The 12,500-nt window shown below is 47.0% G+C and overlaps 1 protein-coding gene across 5 annotated transcripts in view; it reads right to left on the bottom strand.

Moving 5' to 3' along the window:
* foxn3 (forkhead box N3) overlaps positions 1–12,500 on the bottom strand; it is an 88,725-nt gene that overhangs the window by 25,237 nt on the left and 50,988 nt on the right. For all 5 annotated transcript variants that reach the window (XM_012836864.3, XM_031580553.2, XM_031580551.2 and 2 more), the window contains exon 4: positions 4,769–4,836. In XM_012836864.3, coding sequence (XP_012692318.1) covers positions 4,769–4,836 — 68 coding nt within the window. The remainder of the gene's footprint in view (positions 1–4,768; positions 4,837–12,500) is intronic.

The following is a 12,500-nucleotide window of genomic DNA, read 5'->3' as shown; positions in this document are numbered from 1 at the left end:
AGTTTCTACCACATGGGAGTAAAGTTTTTAAGACTGGTTAAGACTTAAAACCCACTGAGTGACGCGCCCATCACCTGTGAGTAAAGTGTAAAGAGTAAAGTTCTTGTGCTAATGTTTTTAACACCTGGGAGTATAGGTTATACCAGCTCTGAGTAAAGTTTTTATGTTACCTGTGAATAATGTCTTTACCTCCAGGGAATAAAGTTTCCACGCCCTGACAGTAAAGTCTCTACTCCCTATCAGTATGTGTTTACCACCTTTCAGTAAATGTTTTGCCATGTGATGTGTACATGGCCAATATGGCCTTACCTGGAGCCTGATACGTGTGGCTGATGCTTCTTTGTGGCGTATTATCGCATCAGGCACCAAAGAGGACGCATGGCAGAGGACAGGGTGCTGTGATGTGTCAGATGTCAGTCTTTCACACACACACACACACACACACACACACACACACACACACACACACACACACACACACACACACACACACACACACACACACACTCAGGGTGTAGACACTACATCTCCTTAGAACTTCTCTGGATGCTGAGCTACACAGGACCAATATGTGTACACTGTACGAGCCACTGTCAATGCTGGCCGTTGTTCGGTAAAGAATGACAAAATGGGTTATCTAGTTATATGGATGTGTCAACTACATGACATCACACAAGTCACGTGTTAAATTCTCTGTTTGTACAGGCTGTCACTATGTTATCTCTATTCAGATTGGTCGCTGCTTGTGGCTAATGGGTCTCAGCCCCTGGACTCACCAGTCTGGATCTTGTATGATTGCGTGTGTGTGTGTGTGTATGTATGTGTGTGTGAGAGTGTATGTCTACGTATGAGCGTGTGTGTGTGTGTGTGTGTGTGTTTTGTGCATGCGTGTGATGTATGTGTGTTTAGTCAGTGTGTGTTAATCACTCTCTCTGAGTTCTTTGCTCCCCTTACGGGCCTGTGGCTCTCTCTTCAGGGGACTTGTGTGTGTGTTGTGTCCGTGTGTGTGTGTGTGTGTGTGTGTGTGTGTGTGTGTGTGTGTGTGTGTGTGCGCGCGTGCGTGTGTTAATCACTTTCTCTGTGTTCTTAGGAGCGCTCTGTGCCAAGCTGCCTGTAATCGTACCCAAGAAGCCTTTTCACCCTTAATGGAATTAGGCTGGGACTTAGACAGGAGGGCTACTGATGCAGATGAGCACCAAAAGAGAGAGAACACACACACACACACACACACACATACACCCTCTCTCTCGCTCTCTCTCTCTCTCTCTCACACACACACACACACACCCTCTCTCTCTCTCTCTCTCCCCTCTCTCTGTTTTTCAGTGTCTTCATTTCCCTCTCTCTCTTTGAAGCCCTCTCTCCATTTCCATCTATATACCTATCTCTCTATCTATGTAAACCTTTTTTCTCTTTCTCATCCCCACCTCTCTTCATCCCTCTTTCCCTGTGGTTCTCTTCTCTATCTGTCTTTTTTTTTCTCTCGTCTTTTTCCTAATCCTCACCCCTCCCTCGTTTCTCTCTCATCCACTCCCTTCCTCTCTCGCTCCAGTCTCCCTCAGAGGAGCGCATACCCAGGAGAGTTAGCTAGATAGCGAGTGGTTCTGCATCAGAGAGTGAGCACCAGTGACAAGTGTGTGTGTGTGTGTGTGTGTGTGTGTGTGTGTGTCCCCGGCTGTTGGCAGATGTCCCTCCCACGCACGGTGGCCGGCTTTACAGGTGTACAGGGCTCCCTGCGCACCCGATAATATCAGAGCCTCGCTGGATAATATCACAGACGCACAAAAGTTTACAAAACACGGCGCTAACTGCCAATTACGCCACGCAAGTCCCTGCTTGCCGCGCCGCACTGCGCCGCCCTGAAGCCCGTGTTTAAGGACAGACTGCTGCTGACTGCTCACTGCGAGCAGGTCTGTGTAAACACACACACACACACACACTGAGACACGGGCACAGACTAAGTGGAATGTTTACAGAACTTATCTCTGCTCGAGTCCAACAAACGTTAAACAAAGACTTTGAAAAGGTTGACACAATGTGAGTCAAGACGCAGTGGCTGGAAATGTTGTCACACACCGAGCTTTTTTTTTTTTGTTACTGTGAACACACACAGACTAAAGATCGGTCTGTCTCAGGCAGAACGGTGGCAACAGAGACAAGGTGTGTGGGGCTGAATGATTAGTGTGTTTGATGTGTCGGGGGCAGTTTACTGTCGGTCACTGACAGTGTGAGCTCACGGTCGGGCAGTCTTCTGGTAAACGAGAGAACAGTCTCGCTCATAACAGTCTCGCTCGTGTAGGAATGCACTACGTCAGGCAGACGTACAGTACAGTAATGTGGTCACCGTCTCCAGCCAACAGGCCCTCTAAAGTGTAGCATCTCCATGCTAATCACCAGCATGGCCCAACCCAATGAATATACCCTATGTGTCACCAAATTAACTTTGACTGCACAAACAGGCCACAGCTTTGCTAAGTAATCATGACTCAGTGTGGCAGGCCTTTGGCTGTGACGCCCTGACACGGTTTAGTGGTTTGTGTGTTTGGTGAGCTATGGAGGCCGTCTCAGAGGCGTCACATGACCAAACACAGCTGAGCCCTGAGCACTCTGGGAGGAGGACCACCCCCAAATAAAACAGTCCCCACATGAAAGAGGACAAACGTTTACGAGAGGGATCTGTGTGTGTGTGTGTGTGTGTGTGTGTGTATGACAGATGGATGCACAACTATCTGTCTGTGCTGTCTGTCTGTCTGTGCTGTGAATGTTGAAGGAGTTTAGTTTTATGAGCAGGACATAATGAAGAGGAGGGAGAAGAAACAGAAGAGAAGGAGGAAGATAGAAGAGGAGGAGGGGGAGGAAGAAGAGGAGGAAGGGGAGAGAGGGACAATAGAGCCTCCTCCATCATGAGGTCTCGCTGCAGTGGCACTGGGGCCATTAGACAGGAAACCCCACCAATCAGGCCACTCTACACAACACAGCACAATGGAGGAGAACAAGGGAAGAGAGGAGGAGACACAGAGAGAGAGCGAGAGGGAGAGGGAGAGAAGGAGAGATAAAGAGGAAAAGAAAGAACAGAAGACTGGGTAGTGGTAGTAGAAAAGAGAACAAGTGTGTGTGTGCATGTGTGTGTGTGTGTTTTTGAGAAAAAGAATCAGTAACAGAGACAGCAGAGAGAAAGAGAGAGAGAGAGAGACAGATGTGAGAGAGAGTCTTTCTCAGTCAAACAGCAAGAGTTCAGAGACATACAGCACTGGCCGACATATTGTCTGGCGCAAGTCTCCATTCTCTTCCTCGTTTCCTCACGCCGTGTGTGTGAGATGAATGGCACCGCAGTCTTCACAGTGTTCTCCCTTTCTCTCTCTCTCTCTCTCTCTCTCTCTCCCTATCTCCCGCTCTCTCTCTCTCTCTCTCTCTCTCTCCCCCTCTCTCCCTCCCTCTCCCTCTCTCTCCCTCTCTCTCAGCTGTCAGACTGGGACAGGGAGCAAAAGTAGAGGCAAGAGAAGTTGCTGTCAGAGTTAGCAGTCCCGAGCAGGAGTACACAGAAGCGACAGATAGGAGACACACACACACACATACTTCAATATTTTCACCAGCGCCTGACAAAGATGTGTGTGTGTGTGTGTGAGTGTGTGTGTGTGTGTGTGTGTGTGTGTGTGTGTGTGTGTGTGTGTGTGTGTGTGTGAAGAGTGAAAGCTGGTCACTAGAGAGATGGTGACATTTCATGGTGCCAGTACTGGAGATCCTCAGCGATTGACCTGTAAAACCCGTGTATGTGTGTGTGTGTGTGTGTTTGTGTATATATGTGTGTGTGTGTGTGTTTGTGTGTATATATATGTGTGTGTGTGTGTGTGTGTGTGTGTGTGTGTGTGTGTGTGTGTGTGTGTGTGTGTGTGTGTGTGAGTGTGTGTCTGAGACTGGCTCTTTTGTTTTCTTTAATCAGTGTAATATGCTCACAGCCAATGCAAAATACAATCCACGGTTCTTTTGTTTGTGTAAGAAAGCACTGTAAAAAAAAGTATTTCCCTTCTAAAAGAGCTCTGTTTTCTACGCTGCTAAGACGTTGCTTTGTTCTTAGAGAGGGGGGCGAGCCTCTGCTCTGCTTGACAATGGCAACATTAAGTTCTGCCGCCTCTGTTTCCATTCTGCGTGGTGGGAGCCGGCAATACCGACGTACTGGTCAAGTGACAATACAACAATGGTGGTTCCTACATAAGTCCCCGTTTGTGTGTGTGTGTGTGTGTGTGTGTGTGTGTGGTGTTTGTCTGAATCACATATAAAGAGAAAGAAAAATCCTCTGGATTACACAGTAAGAGAGAGCAGAATTATCTCTGAGTCACTGCCAGAATCTGAACACGGTGTTGAAAAGAGGTATAAAAAAAAAAAGAAAGAGAAAAAAGACAAAACAGGGTCCTTCAAATTTGGAGCATCGCCTTTCTCTCCAGCAGAGCAAACACGGAGCACACCCACTCTACTAATTCCTTTCTGTTCCATCCAGGTGCCCGGGCGGGGGGCTTTCGTGGGGAGGGGCTGGCTTATCTGGAGAGCCCATGCAAATACGCTGACAAGTCTCACGGCAGCTTTGAAGTGAATCAGATCAAAAAAGGGGTGGGTTTCACGCCAACCACATACACACATATACAAACACACATACACATACACATGTTAGGGGGGGGGGGGGGGGGGGCTGAAGGTGGGAAAGGAAGGGGGTGGGTGGGTGGGCACACAGCATGCCAACTCCACAGCATTGCATTCATGTGTGGAAGTGTACCTTGAAGGAGGACTCCTTTATTTTTTCTGAAGAAGGAGCTGCCTGGCCACATTGGAGGACTGGACATGCTGCAAGAAGACAGAGAGAGAGAGAGAGAGAGAGAGAGAGAGAGAGAGAGAGAGAGAGAGAGCAGGTTAGTTTGACACAAAAACACAATTCTGCGTTAAACCTGTGTCACAAAAGCAGATTGTGTGGCATTAAGATGGCAAAAAGCACGGCCAAAGGCAGTCTGTTCATGAAAGGCAGGCATTGTATCATATTGCAAAATCATACAGTAGAGTCCATTAATCACTGTGTTTCACCTTCCCAAATTACAGGCCTGCTAATGTATTCCTCCAGATCAGCGCTCCATAAGGCGGCACAGCAGGCTCTTTCTCATGTGGAGAACAGCACACATAAATGGTCAGAGCGCTTCACAGGAACCAGCTCCATATCAACCCCTCAACCTGCACTCGCTCGACTAATATGAGGAAACTACTAATCACCTCACTCTCTATTCAAATGCATGGAAACTATTAAACACCTCACTCTCTATTCAAATACATGGGGACACTATTAAACACCTCACTCTCTATTCAAATGCAGTGGGACACTACTAATCACCTCACTCTCTATTTAAATGCATGGTAACTACTAATCACCTCACTCTCTATTCAAATGCATGGAAATATTAAACACCTCACTCTCTATTCAAATGCATAGAAATATTAAACACCTCACTCTCTATTCAAATGCATGGGAACTATTAAACACCTCACTCTCTATTCAAATGCAGTGGGACACTATTAAACACCTCACTCTCTATTCAAATGCAGTGGGACACTACTAATCACCTCACTATTCAAATGTATGGGGACACTACTAAACAACTAAAAGATAAACATTAGTTTCATCACCCTTTCCATTTAAGAGAGAGAATAAGAGACAGGAGATGTTTAAGAGAGGATGGGAGATGTGATGTGAAGAAGAGAGGGGGAAGGAGAGATGAAGAGGAGAGGAGAGGTGGAGGGGATGAGAGAAGAGGAGAGGAGGAGGGGAGGTGTCCTTGTAGGAGCCCAGACAGAGGAGTCCCCATCATTACAGGAGACAAGTGGCTTCTTGACCAGGCCCTTGGAGCTCTTGCTATTCTGTGTGTGTGTGTGTGTGTGTGTGTGTGTGTGTGTGTGTGTGTGAGAGAGACAAAGAGAGAGAGATGTACAAATCTAATCAAGAAGAGGTCTGATCTTCAGTTAAGCCTCACTCGCTCTCTGCCCTTCCTCTCTCCCCTTTTCTCTCTCCCTCTCCCTCTCTCTCCCCCTCCTCTCTCTATCTCTGTCGGTGAAGGCGGCAGCACCCAGTAGTGCCGCTGAGAGACACGGGCACTGCTCCCTCCCCTCCTTAATCTCCTTAGAGTATATTAACTAATTGAGAATTAGAATAAACACAGGAGAAGCCGCGTGGCTTTGAGCATATTTGTCTACATGACACATTAAAACCCCAAGCCTGAGGACGACCCAGTGCTACCAGGCTTTACACTGCTCCTGATGAGCTTCCTGTCAAGACACACACACACACACACACACACACACACACACACACACACACACACACACACGCATATATACATCATACACACACACACATTCAAAATACGCACACATTCACAATACAAGCACTCATACACAGACGTGCATGTGTTGCTATGGAGTCAGACTCCACACTCACTCACACACACACATCCGCACATGTGTAGACACTCTCAACACACCCACACATTCACATGTGTTGCTATGGAGCCAGACTATGCCCACACACACACCCACAAACACACACACAAACAAACACACACACAAAGCAACATCATAAATCTGGCTCCATTTAAAGATGACTAATCTCCGACTGCAGCAGACAGACACTGAGATCTGACCTGCCGATAGAGAGATAACTCACTGAGAGTGGGAGAGAGAGCTAACCAGCCATCTTCTCCACTTCCTCGAATGGATACTTTAATTACAGCCCTCCATCAGATGCTCAGCCTTTGTTTGGCAGAGTCTTGAGTCAAGAGTCGAATAGTCGAGAGCGATGAAATACATTTCAGTTTGAGATATTTCGCTCAGAGCCAACAAGTCACTTCTTCATTAGTATGCTAGTCGCTTGGCAACCAAAACAACATTTCTTAACGTCTGTTTTTTTTTCTTTCTTTCTTTCAATAAATTCTTTCAATTCTTTATTTGGCTGAGCAAACACTGTGCGAGGCAGTGACTAACATCCGACTTGAGGAATTTGTTTCTACAAGTAAAAGGAAAAAAAAAACACACACACACACAGAAGTACAAACTGTGATATTATACACACACCATCAACTCCACAAGTTTATTTAGGTTTGCACAAATACTTTAAGCTGTGGGCATATTTCACTTGCATATCTGATGATGGGAGACGCTCGGATTTCCGCGAGGCCCTCCGTTTGCGCTGAGCACACTGGCCCTAATGTTAGCCTGGCACAAAGTGTGCAGTCAGTCCACTGTGGGTCTACACAGGGGCCTCTGCTGCTGACACAGGCTGGGCTCTGTGCTCTGTATGCTGGGCCTGCGCCACGCTAGGCCCCCTGGGGTGCCCTAGGCCTCCATCTTCACCATCTCCAACAGCACAGCCTCCCCTGCTAGCCGAGTGGCAGCGCAGACATCTGTTTAGATTCCCCACACACATATGATTTGCATCAGGTTACCGCAATGGTATGTGTTGCCATGGACACGGCATACCTGATGATAGACGACCTAGGTCCTTTTTTTAATCAGCTGCGTGTGTGTGTGTGAGAGAGATATTCTGCGTGTGTGTGTGAGAGAGATATTCTGTGTGTGTGTGTGTGTGTGTGTGTTTTATTGTTATTATGTTTCTTCTGGACTATAAAAAACACAAACAGGAATGGGTTTTGACACAGCAGTCACTTGGCTCTGGGTTAGACAGTAAAAAGTTGACATGCTTCGTGGGGGCGGATTTGAAAGAGCAAAACAATGGAATTAACTTTGCGATGGCATTCCAGCCAGAGCTTTGACACACTTTCATATCACCAAAAACAACTCAGCCATGGAAAAGACTGCAGCCTCCACACGAGAGGGGCAACGGCTTGGGAAAGAGGAGAGTTTTCTCTCTCTATTAGGGGTGGAGGATCATCAACGGGACTAAATGAAAAGTGTCTGAAACAGTGTTCCTATTCTCCGGCAGCAAAGATAGTTCCTGCTCTCCAAAGAAGAGATAATTTCCTCCATAACCAGATACAGTTGCTGTTCTCCATGGTTGGATTATATTCAGCTTTACCCACCATGCCGAGCGCTGGTGCAAAGCCAGTGAACTACAGATACCATCTCACCAGAGAAGCAAAGAGATAGCACTATGTACAGATTACGTGCAGGTATGAGCAAATACTGTAGCATAATTGATGCTATACGTTTATTTCCTGTCCCCCACAACCAGAGATGTGTCAGTGTTGTGGACACCAACCTGCAGCCTTCCTGCCTTACCCTTTGACCCCGTGACAGACAAGGACTCTCAGTCAGGGCCGCGGGACGCTCCGCTGACAGCTGGAACCAGAATGAATCTGACCCTGGTCTGGCGCTGGTCCGACCAAAAGAGACATTCTTTCACTGCAGGGTGTGTGTACACTGTGTAGGTGTGTAGGTGTGTGTGTGTGTGTGTGTGTGTGTGTGTGTGTGCGGGAGTGACCGTGTGTGGGTGGTGTGTGTGTGTGTGTGAGTGTGTGTGCGTGAGTGACCGTGTGTGGGTGGTGTGTGTTTGATGTGAAACATATGGGCCATGGGCTGGACTCTCCATGGATCCCATTCTATTTTTTACCCATGAAACCTTGCTTCACTGCGGCAGCTGGTATAAGCTTGGTCACTGTTTAGAACGCAGAGCTATCTGAACACCTTGAGCAGGCAGCTCCTGAAAGCATTCCTTCAACAAAAGCTTTCCCCTTTTCAACTGATTCCATCATCTCGTTTGAAATCCTATCGGCCAACACTTCTCCAGTTTTCCACTCACACTACTGAAATCACAATCCATTTTGACTAATCTGGGGACTAATTAGCTGATTTCCATCTTCACTATTATCTTATTATGCTACACTTTTTTTCTGTAAAACTCTGAATCTATATTCCGTCATGAGAGCTGGGCTCACCATCCAGCCATTCTTGACTTCAGAGAAGTTGTGGACACTGCACACAATTACTGGAAGGAATTCCAGGGGAAGAATCTAGCGAACGCAGAAGGAGGAAATTCCACGCTCCGACAGCTTTACCTAAGCCTGACCTCTCAGATTGCAAAGACGCCTGACCCCTCTGACCCCCCTCCCAGACTAAAGCCAAGAAACGGTAGACTCAATAACATCAATAATGTGTTTGTTTACGTGGAGTGTCCCTTCGTTGAAGGGCTTAGCTACGTCTACACGTGTGTGTGTTTTTTCATTAGCCACATGTTTACAGGAGACTGGCTGCCTCACAGGGGTCACACGGGTTCAAACACACATGAACCCTGAGAGACGCCGACTCTGAAACAGACCCTGAACCAGATCTCCCATCAGATCCGACTCAGTCAAGCGCAATCTGGGAGAGATGGGTTTGACGCGCGCGGGTCAGACAGAGACACAGAACAGACTGCATTCTGCGAGCGCTGTGATCTCATGCGCACTAGTGCTCTGTCAGTGAAGAAACCCGCTGACACGTGCCAATAAAATCTCAAGCAAACAAAAGTGGGAATGACAAACCCTTGAGGTTTACGCAGATGTGCGAGACGCATGGTGCCGCTTTGTTCACGCGCACCAGCCGTAAACAAGCAAATCAAAATATTCAATGTGTGAAACATACACCATAATTATAGCAAAGAAACTTGCTTGTGCACAATTCTCCTTCTTCCCTGTCATTCTCTGTCTTAAAGGCTCACTTACAAACACACATGCAAACACACACACACACATACACACACACACACACACCCACACAGAGAGAAAGAGAGTCAAGCACAGAGAAGTACTTTAAATCCACAGCAGACACTCGACTCAGTCACTTGAGGGGAACAGGGGAGCTGAAGGGGGGAAGTCAGCTGAAAGCCAAAAGAGCATATTTTCCACAGCCCTTTAACAGAAGGAGAGAGACAGAGAGAGGGAGAGAGGCAAAGAGAGATAAACAGAGGGAGAGAAAGAGAGAGATGGGGGAGGGAGGGAGGAAGAGAGAGAGAGAGGCAGGCAGGTTGTTGACACCGTCACAAAAGCCCAGAAATACTTTTGCACAACTATAAATCAGCACGAATAAATCTTCTCCTCTCCTCTGCACAGAAACCAACAAAAGGGGCCTTCACTGCTTTCATTTGTCCTGCTCAACCTCGGCCAAATAAGGAAACAGCACCAGCCTCACGGCAGAAGAAGAGACTAAAAGATTTAAGAGTAAAAAATGGCCAAAGCAGAAAGACAGAAGATAGCAGCTGAGTTTTGTTCAGATTTGGCCTTGATCTGGACCCTCTGACAGATCAGAGCCAGATTAGAACTACAGAGCTATATCACAGCTGTATCACAGCTATATCACAGCTATATCACAGCTATATCAGAGCCAGATCAGAGCCAGATCAGAGCCAGATCAGAGCTACAGTATATCACAGCTATATCAGAGCTATATCAGAGCCAGATCAGAGTCAGATCAGAGCCAGATCAGAGCCAGATCAGAATTATATCAGAGCCAGATCAGAATTATATCAGAGCCAGATCCATACTAAACTCTGTTACTGATGAACTAAGACCATTTTTGGGTGAGAGGGAGTTATCTGTAAACTATCATATGTCAAGCTGTGCTACCCTAACCTTCACCTCACTCCCAACGTCCTTAGTCTAGCACCTAAGCCTAATCCTAAATCTGAAGCTCACACATCAGAGCAAGATCAGTGTGAATCAGAACCAGATCAGAGCCAGATCCGCGTGTATCAGAGTGGATCAGAGTCAGATCAGAGCCAGGTCAGTGTGGATCAGAGCCAGATCAGAGCCAGATCAGTGTGGATCTGAGCCAGATCAGAGCCAGATCAGTGTGGATCAGAGCCAGATCAGAGCCAGATCAGTGTGGATCAGAGCCAGATCAGTGTGGATCAGTGTGGATCAGTGTGGATCAGAGCCAGATCAGCGTGGATCAGAGTGGATCAGAGTCAGATCAGAGCCAGATCAGTGTGGATCAGAGCCAGATCAGTGTGGATCAGTGTGGATCAGTGTGGATCAGAGTCAGATCAGAGTGGATCAGAGCCAGATCAGAGTGGATCAGAGCCAGATCAGAGCCAGGTCAGAGCCAGGTCAGAGCCAGATCAGAGCCAGATCAGAGTCAGATCAGCGTGGGTCAGAGCCAGATCCATACCAAAGTCAGCTACTGTGTGAGTTCAGACAGTAAATTTGCCAGTTGCTTTGACCACCATCAGGCTGCCACAGGAGCTCAATAAAACCTGCCTCATTAGTCTCAGCTCTCTGACCATCTCTGCAATAAAGAAACATTTTATATTGGTTTGGATTTCCATCATTAATCAAGATAATTTTCTTTAGTTTTTTACTGTCCACTCTCATTCCTGGAGGCGAGCTCATGTCACCTGACTTGTGTGTTTATGGTACTTGGGTGTTTATGTACTTGTGTGTTTATGGTACTTGAAGTTTTCACTCTGTCTCTTTGACAAAGGGGAGAGAAAACCTCCACAAACAGTGCAGCAATCAATCTCAGCAGTGGGGTCCGGCCCCCCCACCCCACCCCCTCGAGGCTTGCCCTTGGATGGGGGAATAGACTGCACTGAGAGCCCTGGAGGGAGGGGGTTGGTGATGGTGGTCGTGTGTGAGCTCGTTTAACACCCCCAGTTCCATCAGAGTGTGTGTCTGACCCGCCAAGCAAGCCTGTAATTTAGTGTTAGTGGAGAGGAAGGCGGCAAGCAGACACACACACAAACACACACTCACACACTCACACTCACACACATACACAGACACAAACAGACAGACACACACTCACACACAGAAACATATACACAAGCACATAGATATTGTATAGAGAGACAGTGGGGCAGATACTAACATGTTAGCAACCGTTTTAGGCCTGATTTAGTCTCAACATGCGCCTAAAACATGGCACGGTATGTATGGACAGACAGTACATGGCTAAAACCGCATTCTGCCTGCTGCAGGAGCACAAAATGACAAGTTGCGCTCTTCTGACTTTGCATATGCTTTCGTGGAGGGTCGTGAAAAAAGTGGGAGTTCGGGCAGAATTGCGGGGGAAGTGCAAGGAGTGACTAATTACGTATTCCGCTCTTTGTATGAAAACTGGCATACGTTTGTTTTGCGGATGAAAATGTTCCGCCTTTAAAAGCAGGTGTAACCCTGGATGCGAGAATAAGAAAAGCTTCCAGAGACAATGAAATCAGTATTCTGAGCCCCAGTTTTGCTCATTTGTACCACTTTAAAAAGCAACTTTTACTTCTGTTAGCCTTTTTATGTCTTGCCATGGCTTTTTCACTTCATCCACTTCCCTACATGGAGATGCCCGCTACACTACTGATACACTGTAGTGGTGTAGCATTACGGCCCTGTATCATCTCTCTGTCTGATGACACTATATTGGCATGTCTACCTATTTCCTCATCGCTAAACTTTTATTGCCTTTCAATGTCAGTTGGCAGTTCCATGATTCCATCTGCTGAATAATACCATTCAGATGCGGGCGCTGCAAATTATGGTTAGAAG

The sequence above is a fragment of the Clupea harengus genome, chromosome 14 (assembly GCF_900700415.2).
Source record: "Clupea harengus chromosome 14, Ch_v2.0.2, whole genome shotgun sequence".
Taxonomy (NCBI): Eukaryota; Metazoa; Chordata; class Actinopteri; order Clupeiformes; family Clupeidae; genus Clupea; species Clupea harengus.
This window is presented reverse-complemented; position numbering and strand designations above follow the sequence as displayed.